At 45.8% G+C, this 21,711-nt stretch overlaps 1 protein-coding gene across 7 annotated transcripts in view; it reads right to left on the bottom strand.

Annotated features, from left to right (window-relative positions):
- The window catches only part of UBE3C (ubiquitin protein ligase E3C), a 118,040-nt gene extending 99,474 nt beyond the window's left edge, over nt 1–18,566 (bottom strand). For 2 of the 7 annotated variants that reach the window (XM_061166232.1, XM_061166234.1), the window contains exon 1: nt 18,419–18,566. In XM_061166232.1, the coding sequence (XP_061022215.1) occupies nt 18,419–18,484 (66 nt within the window). In that variant the 5' untranslated portion in view covers nt 18,485–18,566. Of the gene's footprint in view, nt 1–464; nt 853–16,606; nt 17,547–18,418 lie in introns of those variants that run through there. The other 5 variants (XM_061166233.1, XM_061166230.1, XM_061166229.1 and 2 more) reach the window with 5 other exon arrangements.
- Nucleotides 18,567–21,711: the final 3,145 nt, after the last annotated feature.

Raw genomic sequence — 21,711 nt, 5'->3', positions numbered from 1 at the left:
TCAAAAATTTGACTATAGGTTAAACTAAGTTTACATGACAATTTCCATAAAGACAAACACTCAAACTGACTGCTAACCACTTAAAAGAACTTCAGCATGTTTATTAATACCTTTATTTTAAAAAATAACATGAGATTTTCTGTTTTATCTATATGGGCTATTTTCCACTAACAATTTACTCCATTTACCAATATAAACAGAACACTCAGTCTCACATCTGTTCCAAGTTATGCACGAACAACACTAATACTTTTACATAATTTGAAGAATATTCAAGTAAAATACTTTGAGTTAATTAAAATTAGCAGATGTTTTCTGAATAATGTACAACCTATGATCTCTGGATTTTCCCTTCTTTTATAGGCCTATAAGAAAGAATCTTTATGAAAATACAATGGCAACCAACTTCACATACAGGCAAAAAATATTTAAAGGTGCATCAAAATACAGTAATAAGTGCTCACTTTGTCAGCACATATCTTAAAACTGGAGACTTCCTGGTGGCTCAGACGGTAAAGAATCTGCCTGCAATGCAGGAGACTGGGTTTGATCCCTGGAGAAGGCAATGGCAACCCACTCCAGTATTCTTGACTGGAGAATTCCATGGACAGAGGAGCCTGGCGGGCTGCAGTCCATGAGGCTGCAAAGAGTCAGGCACGACTGAGCAACTAATGCTTTCACATCCTAAAACTGGAACAAAATAAGAGTGACAAATTACGAAAATCATATTTATAAAACAATGTAATATGATTCCCAATCCAAAATCTACACAGAAAACTGAATTTATGCTGATTTAAAAATAAAATTTATGCTCATTTGAAGTATCACAATAAAATGTAATAGTGTACATTACATTACAGTAAATTCCAAAAAACCTTCTGTTCTTACACCAGAATTGTGTGGTAAGTACGGCAGCTGTACTAGCAAGACCTTAGAAACAAACTGCATGTTCATCCACCGACAGAAAGGTGGTCGAGGAACATTATGCATCCACGGAAAGGAGCTACACACCAGGTGCTGGTGTGGGATCACTACCCAGACACTGTGCTGAGGGGGAACAGCCGCTCTTGCGGTGATTTAAAATGTCAGGGGCACGTGTTTATATTTATTCTAGTTTTGGAAACCCTGAGGAAGCTGGTAATAATTTTGGAAACCTTGAGGAAGCCGGTAATAGTGGGGAAGTTTGGGATCTTAGTGAGAGGAAGGCTTCATTATATATGCCCTTTAGAATAATCTGTTTTTAAAACTTTTTCCAATTTAAAAAAAGAAACTTTTTTTGATGGCTAAAGACTGGAGATTAGAAATGGAAACATTACCAGACTTAAGGAAGATTAGTGATAATCTAATCATCTCATTATAAAAAATTATGACTTTCTCATTACAAAGTTTGAGAAACAGAAGCCCAGAAAAATGAGTAACTATATTGCAGATAACTGGTTTTGTCAAGTCCCCATTATACTTTTTACAATTTCACCTTTCACAGTAAAGACGTGCTATCAACTGTGCTGCCTGCTAACCCACTAGGGTTACTAACATTCCCCCTAAAGTTAAAGGGAACATTAAGGCTGCATTCTAAGAAAATCAACTCAAAAAGACACAGGACTGCTAAAGCTGCCCTTCCAGTGACTGCAGAACAGGGTCCTCAACTTGCCAAACAGTGAAAGGAAAGCTTACGCAGAGCTTTAGACACAACACAAGGCGTGCAGGCTACACAACGTTCACACCAGGGCTCACACACTTGAGTTTCACGCTTTTCACTCAGTTGTCTGAGTCTCTGAGCCCTGATTTCTACTCCACAGGCTGCTAGCGTCTCTGCCTCACAGAGGGAGTCAGGAAGAGCCAAGAGCACACGCAAGCAGGCAGACAAACCCTGAGGGACAGTGCGGCTCACGGCCACAAAGAAGCGGAAAAACAGAGATCCCCCGGAAAGTAGGCGCCCGCGGAGGCTGAGGCTGCTTGCCGCGGCCCTCTGTGACCAGTGCAATCAGCTGCTTAGGCAGCAGGACTGCTCAGCCCAGGGGACACGCCAAAATGGATGTGCACATGGTGACCAAGCGATTCAGCTTCTTTCCGCAATCTATCCTAAAAATAATTATAAACCACTGGCTATAAAGATGGTGTTCACAATAGGAGAGAAATGATGTACAAGCCCAATAGTAAAGCATGAACACATACACTTCAGACACAGCTCATACAAAGAACATGCACAGTAAGTTTTTTCCAGGAGTCTCTTTTTTTAATTAAAAAAACTCTTAATTTATGTTTGACTGTGGGGCCCTTCGCTGCCGCATGGGCTTTTCTCTAGTTGCGCTGCGCAGGCTTCAGCAGTTGTGGCTCCCAGGGCAGAGGCTCAGGCATTGGGGCGCACGGGCTTAGTTGCTGTGCAGCATGTAATTTCATAAAACAGACTAAACAACTGGACCCTCAGCTTCGGGATAACCTGGAATATATATAAATGCCTCATGGTCAGTCCACAGGATAGAGTCTCAGCTACAGCAAATAAAACCACAAAACCAGTACCAAAGGAGCAAGGTCCTCCAACAAGCCTCACTTCTCCAAGGGGCTCTGCTCTGCTATCGCCTCTGTGTCAGAACTACTGTCTGCAGTTGCAGACACACCGACACGCATGCTGGCTGGCCATGCCCGGGGCCCTAGCGAGGGTCTCTCTGTTGTTCCTGTGAATGCTGGCGTCCCCTGGAGTTTTGTCCTGAGCTCACGCGTCTTCTCAGCAGAACTTTCCAGAGCATGGCACAGTTTCAACTACCTACTGATAGACCAACAGAACGGACTCCCAGTCTCTCCCTGAAGCTGCTCCTGCCGACTGCACATCCCCAAGCATTTCACACTGAGCACGTCCTAGGGACTCCTCAGCGTCTCGGATCATGGTCCACTGTCCACTCCCATCACCCCAGACTGACACCTGATGTGTAGCTGGTCCCCGCAGATCTCATCAACTCTAGTTCCTCACCAGCGCTGGAGCCCTCCCCGCGGGGCCAGCCACCTGCCTCAGGCCCCACCACTCTGCACGACTACAGCGGCCTCTCGCCTGGGGTCCGGCCCCGCACCGCCCCCTAGGGACGAGCTGGCCCGGCTGCCGTCCCCCCGCCGCCTCGTCTCCAGCCAGCCACACGGTCTGTAAGTGACGGCCGCTTTCCCACGGTCGGACAGCTCTGCCCACGGCTTCTCACTGGCGGCAACAATGCTCCATCAGAGCCCGGGCGAGCATGGAGCCCAGCACACGGAGCTGCAGGCACCAGTGCGGGGCTCGAGGGCAGGCACTCTAAGGGGGGCGGGAGGAGATTCCGCCACGCGTCCCGGCACCAGACTGCCCAGGGCAGAAACACACTTCACTCCTCTCTGACCTCACCATCTTCCCCAGCCTGCCCTGTGACCGTCAGGGTGACAATCCAAACCCCTTCATTCCCAAATCACTTCAGTTCAGTTCAGCTGCTCAGTCGTATCCGACTCTTTGCTACTCCACGAACCGCAGCACACCAGGCCTCCCTGTCCATCACCAACTCCTGGAGTTTACTCAAACTCATGTCCATCGAGTCGGTGATGCCATCCACCCATCTCATCCTCTGTCGTCCCCTTCTCCTCCTGCCCCCAACCCCTCCCAGCATCAGGGTCTTTTCCAATGAGTCAACTCTTCGCATGAGGTGGCCAAAGTATTGGAGTTTCAGCTTCAGCATCAGTCCTTCCAATAAACACCCAGGACAGATCTCCTTCAGGATGGACTGGTTGGATCTCCATGCAGTCCAAGGGACTCTCAAGAGTCTTCTCCAACAAAAAAGCATCAATTTTTCGGCGCTCAGCTTTCTTCACAGTCCAACTCTCACATCCATACATGACCACTGGAAAAATCATAGCCTTGACCAGACAGACCTTTGCTGGCAAAGTAATATCTCTGCTTTTTAACATGCTATTTAGGTTGGTCATAACTTTCCTTCCAAGGAGCAGGCGTCTTTTAATTTCATGGCTGCAGTCACCATCTGCAGTGATTTTGAAGCCCCCCCCAAAAGAGTCTGACAATATTTCCACTGTCGCCCCATCTATTTCCCATGAGGTGATGGGACCAGATGCCATGATCTTAGTTTTCTGAATGTTAAGCTTTAAGCCAACATTTTCACTCTCCTCTTTCACTTTCATCAAGAGGCTTTTTAGTTCCTCTTCACTTTCTGCCATAAGGGTGGTGTCATCTGCATATCTGAGGTTGTTGATATTTCTCCCGGCAATCTTGATTCCAGCTTGTGCTTCTTCCAGCCCAGCATTTCTCATGATGTACTCTGCATATAAGTTAAATAAGCAGGGTGACAATATACGGCCTTGAAGTACTCCTTTTCCTATTTGGAACCAGTCTGTTGTTCCATGTCTAGTTCTAACTGTTGCTTCCTGACCTGCATACAGGTTTCTCAAGAGGCAGGTCAGGTGGTCTGGTATTCCCATCTCCTTCAGAATTTTCCACAGTTTATTGTGATCCACATAGTCGTAGGCTTTGGCATACTCAATAAAGCAGAAATAGATGTTTTTCTGGAACTCTCTTGCTTTTTCAATGATCCAGCAGATATTGGCAATTTGATCTCTGGTGCCTCTGCCTTTTCTAAAACCAGCTGGAACATCTGGAAGTTCTCGGTTCATGTATTGCTGAAGCCTGGCTTGGATAATTTTGAGCATTACCTCACTAGCATGTGAGATGAGTGCAACTGTGCGGTAGTTTGAGCATTCTTTGGGATTGCCTTTCTTAGGGACTGGAATGAAAACTGACCTTTTCCAGTCCTGTGGCCACTGCTGAGTTTCCCAAATTTGTTGGCATATTGAGTGCAGCACTTTCACAGCATCGTCTTTCAGGATTTGAAATAGCTCAACTGGAATTGCATCACCTCCACTAGCTTTGTTGTAGTGATGCTTTCTAAGGCCCACTTGACTTCACATTCCAGGATGTCTGGCTCTAAGTGAGTGATCACTAACAATTCAGGTAATACTCTGCAGGTAAGCCTTTTTTGAGCAGCATAAGGTAACAGCTCCATCAGGAAGTCTTGCCTGGGGAAAGGGAATTTTAAGTCAGTTCCCTAATTGGCCAGTTTGCTCCGCTCTTCCTAGTTCACTAGTTTCTTCCCTTGTTATATCTCCACACTGGTGGGCTTCACCTGAAGAGTGGACTGGACCATCAAACAGGACAAAAGGGACAATGCCTGACCTTCAGGACGCCCCCCAACAGGCACTGCCACATTCTCCCTGCTCTCCTGCATCACCAGCTCTGGGGGAGCCAGCTGCTGCGTCAGGAGGGTGCCCAAGCAGCCCTAGAGTGCCGTCCAAGGGGCAGGGAGCAGACATCTCCCTCCGAGACCCAGCTCTAACCTCCAGGCACAGGCACGAGCCAGCCCCAGAAAGAAGCCCCCAGCACCACACAATGGATTCCTGGTTTCCAACGCTTAGGCCTCCAAAAGACCACCGCACCAGCCCTCAGATAACTGGCCCCACAGAGAGCGAAAATGTACTGCTTTAAGCCACTAGGATGCAGAAATAAGACAACTAGACCTTTATTCACTGGAAATTAAGAGACTGGTAAAGTAAGAGATCATGACTGTTCAGATGAACATAATTTAAATGGAGTAATGTTTTGCAATCTAATTTCCATTAACAATGACATTCTAATACATATGAGGAACAGACATCAATAAATTATAAGTATTAAAAACTATAGATCATGACCACTTTAAACAGCTGTATAGCACCCCACTGTACTGTTGTATTACCATTTGTTTAACACATCTTCTACTGTTAGACATTTAGGCTGTTTTGCACTTTTCAATAACACAAGCAATGCCACAACCATCATCTTTTCTTTCCCAGGCATGTAGGCCAGGCACCTGTTCAATCAGTGTATTAGAATAAATTTCTAAAAATAGAATTGCTGGATTTAGAAGGGTCGCACCTGTTTGTGACTCTGGGTACTTGCTGTTAAATGGTCCCCCAGGTAGACTGTGCCAACTCATGCTGCCACCCACACCTCCACAGGTACTCCCGTCTTTAGCGTGGTTGGCACTGAAGGTGATGGACTCTGGGGACGCTGGACAGAAGTGCCTGCTCCTGCCTTCGTGCTCACAGATGGCAGAGGAGACGGAAAGCGTGAAGAGGCCATGGTCGGAGAACAAGTCGTGGGCAAAGAATAACACACTTAACTTCCAAACTCCTAGGTGCCCGCATTCTTTGAAATTATAAGAAAAAGGGAAAGTCACAGAGGAAAACTCTTCACTGCTTTCGCAATAACCTCTTTTGAGGGCTCTTCTATAGTCCTATGAGATGACTTGTTTATTACCTTAATTAAGAGACCTAGTTGGCAACTAACTCTGTAATTCCAGACAATCAGGGCACACAAGTGTGCGAAGTCAGACAGGACAAGGAAGGCCAGCGAGGCGGGCGCTGGACACGCGGAAGGAGGCGCTCACTCTCAGGACCACGCACCCCCTGGGGTCCGCCTTAAGCCCTGCACCTGTGCACCCCCAGTCAGCGCCTCCCTGGACGCTGTGCCCTAAGTCTGCTGCTCACCTCACCCTCTGAAGTCCAAAGACAATTAAACAAAGCCTCAGCTCTTCCATTCTGTTTACTTTCCCTGAGAACTAGATCAAGAACTTCTGACTTTATCTGTGACAGGGAACTCAGATTTCTGGTCTCATACGTGAAGGCTACAGATAATCATATCCAAGAGGACAGACTGGGGCCACTGGGAAAAACGGTAAGGTAATAACACCAGTCCTGACAGTGAATTTTAAAATCTGATCTTAGAAAACATTCTGCTTCCCTTGATGTCAGGCCTCTAAGAGACAGCTTATGCTGCACTGCAGTGTACACAAAGTACAGAACAACAACACACGTACTGAGTGTCAGCTTTTCAAAGTGAAACAGCATATTTTCTTAAGTTAAAATATTTAAGGTAAGACCTTCAATTATACAACAGAGGGCAGCTGTATAGAGCTAAGCAGTCAGAGAGCTTGCAATCTTAAGAGCAAGAGCACTTAGGAAAAGGCAGAGTGAAAATCCCAGTAATGGGCTTCGGGGAGCTCTAGAGTAAAACCGCTCTGTGAACCCGCAGCACCCTAACACCCAAACCAGAAAAAGACAGCACAGGAGGTAAGACCTATGGACAGCTCTCCCCTGAACATAGGTGCAAGAACCCCCAAATAAAATACTACAAACTAAACAAAACAAAACACTACAAACAATGTATATAAAGAATTATATATCACAACCAAGTGAGACTTATGCTAGGTATGCAGGGCGGGTTCGGCATTTATTAGGTTGGTGAAAAAGTAATTGCAGTTTCGGGCCATAAATTGTACATTGTTATAACTAGGCTCAAACACATCTTTATTAATCAAAACAGGAACCATTACAATCAACACATTTTTGCCAAAAAGAAATAACTCTGTTTATTTCTGTAGCAAAAAAATCCATGCTTGGGGATTTGATGAACTCTTGGAAGGCATTTTCTCCATGCTGCTGGTTGTGGAAGCATTTTCACTGCAAAAAGTTGTTGAGATGTTTGAAAAAGTGGTAGTAGGTTGGTGAGAGGTCAGGTGAATATGGAGGATGAGGCAAAGTTTTGCAGCCCAATTCATTTGAAGTGTTGGTTGTGCGACGGGCGGTCAGGCATTGTTGAGAAGAACCAGACCCTTTCTGTTGATCAGTGCCAGCTGCAGTTTTCAGTGCATCTCATTCACTTGCTGAGCATACTTCTCAGATGTAATGGTTTTGCCAGGATTCAGATTCCAGCAAATTCATTACAGGGGCAGTCAATCAGACAGGTAGCAGACCACCCAACAGTGACCATGACCTTTTTCTGGTGCAAGTTTGGCTCTGGGAAGTGTTTTGGAGCTTCTTCTCGGTCCAACTACTGAGCTGGCCATCGCTAGTTAGTCGTATAAAATCCACTTTTCATGGCAAGCCAAAATCCAATCAAGAAATGGCTACTTGTTGTTGCACAGAATAAGAGAAGATGACATTTCAAAACAACAATTTTTTTGATTTGCAGCCAGCTCATGAGGGGCTTCCCTGGTGGCTCAGACAATAAAGAATCAGCCTGCAATGCAGGAGACCTGGGTTCAATCCCTTGGTTGGAGAGCATGGCAACCCACTCCAGTATTCTTGCCTGGAGAATCCCATGGACAGAGGAGCCTGGGGGGACTGCAGTCCATGGGGTCGCAAAGAGTCATACATGACTGAACGACTAAGCACACACACAGCTCATGAGGCACTCACTTATCAAGCTTTTTCAACTTTGAGGATCCTCTCAACTGGTCAGTGTCAACTTCTGATGACTGGCCACAGGGCTCCTCATCTTCAAGGCTCTGGGCTCTTTAGCAGAACTTCTAAAACCACCACTGCACTGTACATTTGTTAGCAGTTCCGGGGCCAAATGCATTGCTGATGTTGTGAGTTGTCTCTGCAGCTTTATGAAGCATTTTGAACTCTAATTAAAAGAAAATTGCTCAAATTTGCTTTTTGTCTAACATCATTTCCCTAGTCTAAAATAAATATAAAACTGCAAGTAATGAGTCGTTAGTGAAAAAACATAAGACTTAAATGATGCATAACATAGACACATTTAAGAATGCATTCCAATACCAAACGGCAAAGTTCAACAATGCAAAACTGCAATTACTTTTGCACCAACCTAATAAAACACTTGGTATAATCCATTATAACAACAAACTAAAGAAAAAGCATATAATCACATCAGTGCTCAGCTCCTCAGTCACATCCAACTCTGCAACCCCACGGCTGGCAACCCGCCAGGCTCTCTGCCCATGGTATTTCCTAAGCAAGAATACTGGAGTGGGTTGCCATTTCCTACTTCAGGGGACCTTCCTGACCCAGGGATTGAACCCACATCTTGTGTCTCCTGCACTGACAGGCAGATTCTTTCCTACTAGCATCTCCTGGGAAGCAACCCCTCCAGGCGCTGCTGTTTTGATTTACAGATTCAACACAATCCCAATCAAAACCCCAGTAAGTCCATACAACACAGAGAACACAGCCAATATTGTATATAACCATGGTAGTGGTGGTTTAGTTGCGAAGTCATATCTGACTCTCGAGACCCCTTGGACTATAGCCTGCCAGGCTCCTCTATCCATGGGATTCTCCAGGCAAGAATACTGGAGTGGGCTGCCATTTCCTTCTCCAATAACAACCATAAATGGAGCATAACCTTTAACAACTGTGACTTACTGTACACCTGCAATTTATGTAATATTGTACATTAACTGTACTTAAAAAACCTGATGTAACAAACACACTTAAAACACAATGGGTTTTTTTTTTTTTTTTTAAATAAAAAGCACAGTAAGTAAGTTATTTTGTGATTATCAACAAAGTGACTCTAAAGTTGCTATGAAAGGGCAAAAGATTCAAAAAAGCCAACACGATGCTTAAGAAAAATGTGAACAAAGTCAGAGGACTGACACTACCCAACTCTGAGACTTACTATAAAGCTCCGGAAACCAAGACAATATGGCACTGGCAAGCACAGAGCAAAATGAACCAAAAAATGCAAAATAGACAAATGGATCCATGGACCAGAATACCAAGCCCAGAAACACACACACAATTGAGCCAACTGATACTTGACAAGAGCAAAGGCAATCCAATGGAGATAGAGCAGGTTTTCAACAAACGTGTTCAAACTGGATATTCACATGCCAAAACAGGAAGGAAAAAAAAAATCTAGACACCGACCTTAACATAGTTCACAAAAATTAACCCAAAATGGATCACAGATGAAAAGGTGAAATACAAAATTATAAAATTACTAGAAGGTAAAACAGGAGAAAAACCAGGTGACAGTCTGTTTGGCATGACTTTTTTAAAAAAGAATTTTATTTATTTTTTGGCCTTGCTGGCTCTTTGCTGCTTCACAAGCTTTTCTCTAGTTTCAGCAAGTGGGGGCCACTCTCTAGCTGCCTTGCGTGGGTTGATCATTGCAGTGGCTTCTCCTGTTGTGGAGCATGGGCTCTAGGGTGCTCAGGCTTCAGCAGCTGCAGCACGAAGACTCAGCAGCTGTTCCCGGGCCACAGAGCACAGGCTCAATAGTTGTGGCTCATGGGCTTAGCTGCTCCGAGGCACGTGGGATCCTCCCATACCAGGGATCCAACCCATGTCTCCTGCATTGGCAGGCAGATTCTTTACCACTGAGCCACCATGGAAGCCCTGGCATGACTTTTTAGATGCAACATGAGACACTTCATGCAAGAAAAAAACTGATAAAACTGGACTTCACTACAATTAAAAACTTCTGCTCTGCAAAAGACAGTTATTAAGAAAACAAGAAGACAAGTTAAAAACTGGGGCAAGATATATGCAAAAAACATATCTGGAAAAAGGAGTTTACATATACAAAATATATAAAAGTACATTAAAAATGTATGTAAGAAACTCTTAAAACTTAACAGTAAGAAAACAACCTGATTAAAATATAGAATAAAGACCTGAACAGACACCTCAACAAAGCAGATAGATGGTAAATAAGCACCTATGAAAAGACGCTCCATGTCACATGTCATCAGGGAAATGCAAACTAAAACAGTGAGACACGACCACACACCCATCAGAAAGGCCAAATGTGAACCTGGCAACAGCAAACGCTGACAAGGACGTGCAGTGACAGGAGCTCTCACTGCTGGTGGAAATGCAAAATGGTACAGCCACTTCTGAAGAAGATGGCAACCCACTCCAGTATTCTTGCCTGGAGAATCCATGGACAGAGGAGCCTGGCAGGCTACAGTCCGTGGTTTTGCAAAGAGTCGGACATGCCTGCAGTGACTTGGCATGAACGCACAGCCACTTTGGAAGACAGTTTTTCAGTCAATTACAAAACTGAACGTAATCTTATCAGACAATCCGGCAATCCCACTCCTTGATATCCACCCAAAGGAGCTGAACACTATATCCACGCAGGGCCTGCACTGGATGTTGAAGGTGGCTTTAGTCACAACTGATGCTAAAACTTGGAAGCAACCAAGATGTGCTTCAGAAGGTGAAGGAACAAATGAACTGTGGTCCACCCAGACAACGGAATATTATTCAACAACTGGGGAGCGGGGGAAGCTATCAGGCCACAAAAGGGACTTCCCTGGTGGCCCAGGGGTTAAGCCTCCACCTTCCAATGCAGGCGCGAGGGTTTGATCCCTGGTTGGGGGACCAAGGTCCCATATGATGTGGGGTGCATCCAGAAAAAAAAAATTAGACCACAAAAGACATGGAACAACCTTAGAAGAAAATTCTTAAATTCAAGAAGCCAGTTTCAAAAGATCAAAACCCACAGAATGTACAACACCTGGAGCAAATTCTGATATAAGCTGACTTAATAATAATGTATCAATATTAATCCATCAATTGTAGCAAATGTACACATAACAGCAAGATGGAAATGCGACAGGAAACAACAGGCTGCAGACAGGGAGTATGTGAGAACTCCCGGTACTGTCCCAGCAGTTTTTTCTGCAAGCATACAACTGCTCTAATAAAATAGTTTGCTAATAGAAAATAAGGTTAAAAAAAAAAAAAAATCAAGCTATCAAGTTTACAAAAAGGCAAGGAAGAAACTCAAATGCATGCTGCTAAGTGAAAGAAGCCAACCGAAAAGACTACGCACTGTATGATTCCAACTACATGACATTCTAGAAGCGCAAAACTATGGTGACAGTAAGAAGATCAGTGGAGGCCAGAGACTGGGGGGTGAGGGGGCGACGGCGGGGAAGCACGGGATAAGGGAGATGGACAGGGAAAAGAGGGTATTAGGGCAACAAACTATGCTCTGTGACACTGCAATGGAGGATACACGTCATTATATACATGTCAGAACCCACTTAATGTAAGACAAAGAATGAATTTTAATGTGGTGATACTGGTTTATCAATGCAACAAATGAACCACACTAGAGCAAGATGTACTGAACTTTCAGAAGTACAAGCTGGATTTAGAAAAGGTATAGGAACCAGATATCAAATTGCCAACACCTGTTGGATCATATAAAAAGCAAGGGCATTCCAGAACGACAACTACGTCTGCTTCAATGACTAAACTAAGGCCTTTGACTGTGTGGATCACAACAAAAACTGTGGAAAATTCTTAAAGAGATGGGAATAGCAGACCACCTGACCTGCCTCCTGAGAAATCTGTATGCAGGTCAAGAAGCAACAGTTAGAACTAGAAATGGAACAGACGGGTCCAAAATTGAGAAAGGAGTTTGTCAAGGCTGCAATATTGTCACCCTGCTTATTTAACTTCTATGCAGAGGACATCATGTGAAATCCTGGGCTGGATGAATCACAAGCAGGAACTGAGATTACCAGGAGAAACATCAACAACCTCAGATATGCAGATGATACCACTCTAATGGCAGAAAGTGAGGAGGAACTAAAGAGCCTCTTTTATCAACAAGGTAAAAGAGGAGAGTGAAAAACCTGGCTAGAAACTCAACATTCAAAAAACTAAGATTATGGCATCTGGTCCCATCACTTCATGGCAAATAGAAGGGGAAAAAGTGGAAACAGTGACATGTTTTATATTCCCAGGCTACAAAATCACTGCAGGCAGTTAGTGCAGCCATGAAATTAAAAGTTGCCTGCTTCTTGGAAGAAAAGCTATGACAAACTTAGACAATATATTAAAAAGCAGAGACATCACTTTGCGGACAAAGGTCCATCTAGCCAAAGACATGGTTTTTCCATGAGTCATGTACAAATGTGATAACTGGACCATAAAGGCTGAGCGCTGAAGAATTGATGCTTTTGAACTGTGGTGTTGGAGAAGACTCGAGAGTCCCTTGGATTGCAAGGAGATCCAACCAGTCCATCCGAAAGGAAATCAACCGTGAATATTCACTGGGAGGACTGATGCTGAAGCGCCAATCCTCTGGCCATCTGATGGCAAGAGCCAACTCACTGGAAAAGATCCTGATGCTGGGAAAGACCCGAGGGCAGGAGAAGGGGACGACAGAGGGCGAGATGGTTGGATGGCATCACCGACACGATGGACACAAGTTTGAGCAAACTCTGGGAGACGGTGAAGGACAAGGAAGCCTGGCGTGCCGCAGTCTATGGGGTCGCAAAGAGTCGGACAGGACAGAGTGACTGAACAACAAGGCAAGGTGCTGACAACAGATTTCTAAACCTATAATCAAATGACCTCTAAGATATTCTTCTATGCATGACTGAGGAAAAAAAATACTGCCAATAAACCATGTCATGTTATCAAGATGTACTCTGACTTCAGAAATACTAAGTAGAAACCATAGTGACTTAGCATCAGAGGAATCCAGTATACACCGACACACGCACACCCTCCCACCCGCCTGGAATACTTGCTTCCCACCCACATTTGTTCAACCCACCCTTCAAGATCAAGCCCACCAACTCTGTCCTTTCCTGAGTCAGCCCCAAGGGAAATCCAGAATGTGGTACTTACTCCCTCTATGGTTATTTAGGGTTTAACTATTTAAGTCTTACCTCCCCAACAAGATTACAAGGAAGGCATGAACTTTTCCTTACAATGTTTCAGATCCTTCAAAGAACCTTCACAAATAAATATATTAAATATTCATTTAACTTGAAAGAAAAATTTATATTCACTGAAAAAGTGGCAACTATTCAGTTTCCACTAAGCTTAAGAAATAAGAGAAAGGACTTAAGTTGCAGAGAAAAAGAATTAAAGAAAATAAGCAAATGTGGGTACTCAAATATCATTTAGTTGTTAGGAAACAAAATCAAAACAACAATGAAACTACATACCCATCGGAACAACAGAAGAACTTTCAAATTACACGGACTGACACTACTAAGTGCTGGCAAGAAGTGGAGCCCCTGAAACCCTCAGACACTGCAAGTCTGCCTCCGAGGGGACGGGGCAGAGCACACTAGAGCTAAACCCGTGTGTGACGTGTGGCCAGCACATGAGAGCAGGTGTCCACCCAGAGACTCATACTGCACATGGGTCAACTGTACTATGTTCAGACAATGCATCAAAATAAGATGATGGGCTCCACCTCTCAGACGGAACGCTGAGCCACAAGAAGCCAGCTCCAAAAAGAGGGGGTTCCCAGCACAGGAAGCGCGACAGGCGGAACTACCCTGCGGTGATAAAGGTGGGAACAGGGGACATCTCTGGGTTGTTGTTCAGTCACTGTCATTTCAACTCTCTTCAACCCCATGGACTGCAGCACGCCAGGCTTTCCAGTTTTTCACGACCTTCCAGAGTTTGCTCCAAGTCATGTCCATCGAGTCGGTGATGCCATCCAACCATGTCATCCTCTGTCGTCCCCTTCTCCTCCTGCCCTCAATCTTTCCCAGCACCAGGGTCTTTTCCAATGGAGTCAGCTCTTGGCATCAGGTGGCCAAAGTACTGGAGTTTCAGCTTCAGCATCAGTCCTTCCAGTGAATGTTCAGGGTTGATTTCCTTTAGGATTGACTGGTTTGATCTCCTTGCAGTCCAAGGGACTCTCAAGAGTCCTCCAACACCACAGTTCAAAAGCATCAATTCTTCAGCACTCAGCCTTCTTTACGGTCCAATTCTCACACCTGTACATGACTACTGGAGAAACCATAGCTTTGGCTAGATGGACATTTATCAGCAAAGTGAAGTTTCTGCTTTTTAACATGCTGTCTAGGTTTGTCATAGCTTTTCTTCCAAGGAGCAGGCAACTTTTAATTTCATGGCTGCACTGACCGTCCACAGTGATTCTGGAGCCTAGAAAATAAAATCTGTCACTGTTTCCACTTTTTCCCCTTTTATTTGCCATGAAATGATGGGACCGGATGCCATGATCTTAACTTTTTTGAATGCTGAGTTTCAAGTCAGCTTTTTCATTCTCCTCTTTTACCCTCTTGATAAAAGAGGCCCTTTAGTTCCTCTTCACTTTCTGCCATTAAAGTGGTATTATCTGCATATCTGAGGTTGTTGATGTTTCTCCTGGTAATCTTGATTCCAACTTGTAACTCATTTAGTCTGACATTTTACATGATGCACTCTGAATACAAGTTAAATAAAGAGGGTGACAATATACAGCCTTGATGAATGCCTTTCTCAATTTCTGAAGCAGTCCATTGATCCATGTCTGGTTCTCAACTGTTGCTTCTTGACCTGCATACTGGTTTCTCAGGAAGCAGGTAAGAAGGTCTGGTATTATCATCTATTTAACAATTTTCCAGTTTGTTGTAATCCACACAATCAAAGGCTTTAGCTTAGTCAGTAAAGCAGATGTTTCTGGAATTTGCTTGCTTTTTTAAATGATGCAACAGATGCTGGCGATTTGATCTCTGGTTCCTCTGCGTTTTCTAAATCCAACTTGTACATCTGGAATTTCTTGGTTCACATACTGTTGAAGCCTGTGATGTGCTTAGTCACTCAGTCGTGTCTGACTCTTCGTGACCCTGTGGACTGTAGCCTGCCAGGCACCTCTGTCCATGGTGATTCTCCAGGCAGGAATACTGGAGTAGGTTCTTCCCAACCCAGGGATCAAACCCAGACCTCCCAAATTGCAGGCAGATTCTTTCCTGCCTGAGCCCAGCTTGAAGGATTTTGAGCATTACCTTGCTAGCATGTGAAATGAGGACAATTGTATGATAGTTTGAACACTCTTTGGCATTGCTTTTCTTTGGAATTAGAAGGAAAACTGACTTTTTCCAGTCCTGTGGCCATTGCTGAGTTTTTCAAACAGCATGTTAACAGCATCTTCTAGGATATGAAATAGCTCAGCTGGAATTCCATCACTTCCACTAGCTTTGTTTGTAGTAATGCTTCCTAAGTTCCACTTGACTTCACACTCCGGGATCTGGGTCTAGGCCAGTAATCACACCATCACTGCTCATCCAGGTCATTAAGACCTTTTTAAAATATAGTTCTCTGTATTCATGCCACCTCTTCTTTAATCTCTTCTGCTTCAGTTAGCTCCTTGCCACCTGTCCCTTTAATGTGCCCATCCTTGAATGAAATGTTCCCTATCTCTGGATAGGAGGGCTCAGAATGGAAGGGTGCAGAAGGGAGCCTCTGGAATGCTGGGTAGGTGTGTTGATGGGAATGGTGGGCCCCGAGGTATGTTCACATGTAAAAATCCTTCCAGCAGAACCTACAGTTAATTCCCTGCCCAGATTCCATCACCCAACCACCTGAGAGTAACTGCTACCTCTCAGGAGAACTGCACTCTCACCCACGCCGGGGGCGGCCTGCAGACAATGACTAAGTGATACAAGAAGGGACAAGTCTGTGACGCCAGCCACGCTCCAAAGCTACTGGCGGGATTGGCTAAAGCTGGACTGTAACCCTGGTCCCCTGACCTCTCCTCTTCCTTCAACTTCACTCACACAAGGATTTCCTCCTCAGGCTTCTAGAGGACATGGCCTAAGATACAGACACTTAATGTTTGTGCCTTGACTGTATGTTAAGTCTAAACGTCAATGAAAAGGGGAATAAAAGGGGAAAGGAAAAAAAAAAAACGGTTTCACACAGTTGAAAAGCCAGATACACAATCTCTTCTTGAGCTTCTGATCGATGGATCACTATTTTCCTCACAGACAAGACGTGGTCCCTGGAGAGAGAACAGGATCAGTACCTGAGCAGGAGCTGCGGGGCACGCGTCGGGACACAGCTCACAAGGTCGACAGAACTGCAGTGACATGGACTCTCAGGCGGTGACCTACAGCCGGGCCACATGGCCGTGCAGTCACCCAATGGCTCTTTATCCCACCTGAAAACTAACTCTGGCCCACAGGGTCTTCAAGGCCCCTTCCAAGGGCAGAAATCCTTTGATCTCACCTGGAATTTTCATGATCAGCCAAGCACAAATATGGCCCATGCCAGCGCTGCCACACTTCAACAGGTACCCTGTTCTGCAGCCAGCTACATTCAACCAATCACCATCTTGCAAAACCCAAAGCTTGAAAACTACCAGCACACTCTCTGCCAACTCCCTGCTGGGACCCCACCCTCTGCCCTCAGCAACGATCACATACCTACCCCCATGTGTGCTCAGTCTTGTCTGACTCTCTTATGACTCCATGGATTGTAGCCCATCAGGCTTCCTCTGGCTGTGGAATTTTCAGGGCAAGAATACTGAAATGTGTAGCCTTTCCCTTTTCCAGGGGATGTTCTTGACCCAGGCACTGAACCCAACTCTCTTGCATCTCCTGCATTAGCAGGCAGATTCTTCACCACTATGCCACCTGGGAAGCCCACATACGCTCACAGTACAATTTAAAATGGATATCCTTACATTGAGCAATCACTTTAGAGTCACAAGCCAACCCAATCGTTAAATGTAACAAACAATACACTAACATAGAAGAAAAAATACACGAAGCACTTAAAGAACATTTTAGAAAACTAATATTTAGTAAACAGCTTGAACTTTCCAAACATCCTAAGTAGGGGGGACCACACTTTATTTTCAGCCTGATAAAACTAAAACAGGCAGAAAAGGGATTCAGCTAGAGGTAGTGGAAAGCAAGCAAATGAAACAACACTGACGCTGAGCTACTTACCAGCAATTCCAGCCAATCAGCAGATGCCAGTCATCAGAGAGGACAGCAGAGTAACTAGTCTGTCCACTCTTACTCTCAACTGTTATCCCAAGAATAACTGTCAATCCTAAAAGAAACCAATCCTGAATGTTCATTGGAAAGACTGATGCTGAAGCTGAACCTCAATACTTTGGCCACCTGATGCGAAGAGCTGACTCATTAGAAAAGACCCTGATGCTGGGAAAGACTGAAGGCAGGAGAAGGGGACGACCGAGGATGTGATGGTTGGATGGCATCACCGACTCAAATGGACACGAATCTGAGCAAACTCGGGGAGACTGTGAAGGACAGGGAAGCCTGGCCTGTGGCAGTCCCTCGGATCACAAAGAGTCGGACAAGGCTAACAACAACAAAAACAACTATCATAACAGAAAAAAAGTTCTAGAGTCTCTCCAGAAATGTTTCCAAAGGGTTACTAAAGAATAATTTTCATGCTCTTGGATTCACACATACGGCCAAAGACGAGGAGTACGCCTCAATTTCAGAGATTGTCGTCAAGAACGAATACATCCTGCTCACCTCCTACAACAGAGGAGAACTCCAGAAAAGCAGTCACCATCAGATGTCAAGGCTGACAAAGTATCCAAAGCTCATTTCGGAAAGAAACACTGTGTCCCTGGCCCCGAGCTTTTCACCGTCTAAATGTGAAGGGCCGTCTACCCTCAGCATCCTCGCAGCTCCTGGGCGATGCCGGTGCACACGGCCCCGGCCCCCATCAGCCTTCCTCCCGAACCCGGTGTGACCCTGGGCGGGGCGGGGGCTGACCCCGCCGCCCGACCGGCGGGACGGATGCGCCCCGCCCCCGCCCCGGCCCCGAGGCGCCGCCGCTCTCAGGCCGCTCTTACCTTCCGGCTCGCGCCTCCCAGGGACACCTTGGGCCTGGTTTTGAAGTCCCCCTCAAAACTAAACATCTTTACAGCCTATCCCATCTGGGGGGCCCGACCCAAAGAGCGCGGGCAGCTGGCGGGCGCCGGGGAAGCGCCCCGGCGGGGAGGCCGCGCCGGGCAGGGACCCCGCGCCCGCGCCCGCCGGCGTGCTGCCGGCTCGGCCTGCCCTGGGTGGGGGGGGTGGTAACACAGGGGGCGGCCCTCGGCTGCCGCCGCTCCCCTCATCCACGCCTCGCCGCCACTCCGGCCGAGCCCGAGCGCCGACGGCGGCCGCGGACCCTTGACTCGCACCCAGAGCGGCCGCTGTGAGGAAAGATGGCCGCCGCCGCCGCCGCCGCCGCCGCCGCCGCTGCCGTGCTCCGCCCCGCCGGCGTGCGCGCGCCCGGCACGGACGGCGCCGCGCCGCTCTCGGCGCCCGGCTCGCGGGCGCGCGCCCGTGTCGACGGCGCAGCGGAGCGTGGGAAGAAACCGCGGGGCCCGGCGCTGTGGAGGGGAGAGGGGGGCGAGGGGTGGGGAGGAGGGGGCGAGGGGCGGGGCCGGGGCAGTGAGGGGCGGGGCTAGGCCTTCGTCGGGGGCGAGACCAGGGCCGGGCGGGGGCGGGACCAGGGCCGGGCGGGGTTTGGGCTGGGGCGCGTCGCTGAGGCGCAGGTGCGGGGGCAGGGAGCGCCCCCAGCAGGTGCCGCCGGGCAGAGGGCGCTGTCCCAGGGGTGCTGAAGCGTCCCGCGTGCACAGTGCTCCGCGGCCGGCTACGTGGGCGCCTGCGTCCCGAAGCTGGACTCGGATCCCGTGTGTGCACTTTTCTGGGAAGCCGGCTCCAGGCTTTCCGTAAGATACCAGGCTTGACTGATACGATAGGAGAAAGATCAGCTTTATTACTTAACGCCCTTAGAGAGTGCATCACTAAACGTTGTGACCTAGTTAATGTGCGAACTTAGTACACACATATACACGTATACATCATACGCACAGATAGAAGCGTGTAGCACATGCACAGCATAAAAGTATATCATGTACACATACATACTCTTGCGTAAATGTCAAAAGCATGTCAAGATATACACAAGTGCATATATGCACATATATATATATACATACAAACGTATAATATACACGGAGAAATAGATATCGCATACACACATATATATCAGATACATATATACATTTCATATACACACGAGTAAAATCAAAATCGTAAAATCTAATACTTCCATTTCTATGCGAGATGCACTGTTTTCTTTTACTCTGTTGTCTTTTTTTAATACTAGCTGCAAACCACTAAGTACATTTCGCAACCCTCTAATGGGTTTCAGTCTTCGTTTGAAAAATTCTGCCATGTACACAGACAGACAGACACACACACACACACACACATATATATATATAAAATGAGAATTAGGTTGCAATAGGATCAAAAAACTTTGAAAGTCAATGATAGTGTTGCTTCCCAGTTAATATATAACCTACTCTGATATGTCAAGAAATCCTTGATTCATCAAGTATGTCCAAATTGTACCAATTTTTAAATTTTACAGATTTTGTAAATAAATCATCACTTTTTTTTTAACCTGTCAGATGACAAAAATTTAAAATATTGATAATATCCATTCTGTGTCCTCAGTGAGTCTGCTCTGAGGTCTCAGGTTCTGCCCCAAATGAACTCTTCCAAGGTCCAAGCCACAAATGAGGAGCAGGGGCCCATTTAACCAGGACACCAAACTTAATTCTCCACTTCAGCTTTGTTGGTAATTAAGGGTATTTTTCAAATTTTCTGAATTGTCTATCTTAGTTTCCTATCATTGTTGTAACAAATTACCATAAACTTAGTGGCTTAAACAACATGAACATATTGTCTTATGGTTCTGGAGGTCCGAAGTCTCTCTGGGCTAAAATCAGGGTTGTGCCCCTCCTGGGGATGGGACGGGCTATAATTTATTATCTCACCATTTCCCTGTTGTTGGCACTTAGGCTGACTCCATTTTGTCGTTGTTACAAATTGTACTTCAGGAACATGCTTGCATCCAGGACTGAGTTCTCTCTGCAGGAAAGACACACTAAAGCAGTTGCGGCTGGGTTGTAGGGCCACAGGCTTATCTCTGTTGAGATCTGTTCCCTGCTGTCCTCAGAGGATACACAGCCTCTCCTCCAGCTATGTAGGTGCTGGCTCCAGAGACCCTGGAGTGGGTCCAAGAGAACATCTGTTAAATTAACACCAAGGCCACTGTAGACCTGAGGCTGGAAATTCACTACTTTTACCATCCCACACTATCCAGTACAATTCCTCAGATCTCATGCAATGAGGTTAAGTGATCACAATCAGAATCTCCAATAATAAAATACCAAGATAATTCCAATGAATAAAGCAATGAAGAAATATACAGAAAATTTTGTCCCAAAGTGGAGATGGTAGTTACTGATGGAAGGAGACCTGAGGTGGAAGGAGGTGACTGGCAGCGTTGTTTCTCAATCTGCATAGTCTTTCCAGGCTTGTCTTTTAAAGTGTTGATAGATGTTTAATATGCTTTCTATGTGTATAATAATTTTAATGATGAATTTCTTTCAGAAAAGGAAGTTTCATTATCTTTGTTCAGGATTCTTTGATAGAATACCACAGACTGAGTGGCTTATAAAAAACGGAAATTTATTTCCCACAGTTCCGAACTGGAAGTTCCGGATCAGGCCTGGCGGATTCGGTGTCAAGTGAGGACTCACTTCCTGATTGATCGCTAGTGCCTTGCCTCTGTGTCCTCATGTCAGGGAGGGGACAAGGGACCTCTGGGGTGGGGGGGTTGCTTTTACAAGGACCCTCATCCCCATTCAGGAGGGCTCTACTCTTGTGACCTCATCACCTCTCAACACCATCACACTGGAAGTTATGATTCAACACATGAATTTAGGGTGAGGGGGACGCAGTCCGTAACATTAATTAGTAAATTGGCAACAGTAAAATGCCCTGAATTTAAACATATACTCCTCTTCCATTATCATATTTCAGGCAACATTAGAGGACAAAAATTAAATCTCTTTGCAAGATTAAATCCAGAGGTGAAAAAGTCTAAAAAAATCAAAATGTGGAAAAATGGACAGAAATGAAGGGAGAAATTGACAATTTGAGAATATTAGTTGTAGGCTTCCACTTTGAATGCTGGCCAGAACATCTAGACAAAATATCAACAAGGAATGAAGATTCTAAAGCCATTCTTAGCAACCTGACCCCCAGACTGTGGGGCACATCCGCTTCCCACAGCAGAGCA

The sequence above is a fragment of the Dama dama genome, chromosome 18 (assembly GCF_033118175.1).
Source record: "Dama dama isolate Ldn47 chromosome 18, ASM3311817v1, whole genome shotgun sequence".
Classification (NCBI taxonomy): Eukaryota; Metazoa; Chordata; class Mammalia; order Artiodactyla; family Cervidae; genus Dama; species Dama dama.
This window is presented reverse-complemented; position numbering and strand designations above follow the sequence as displayed.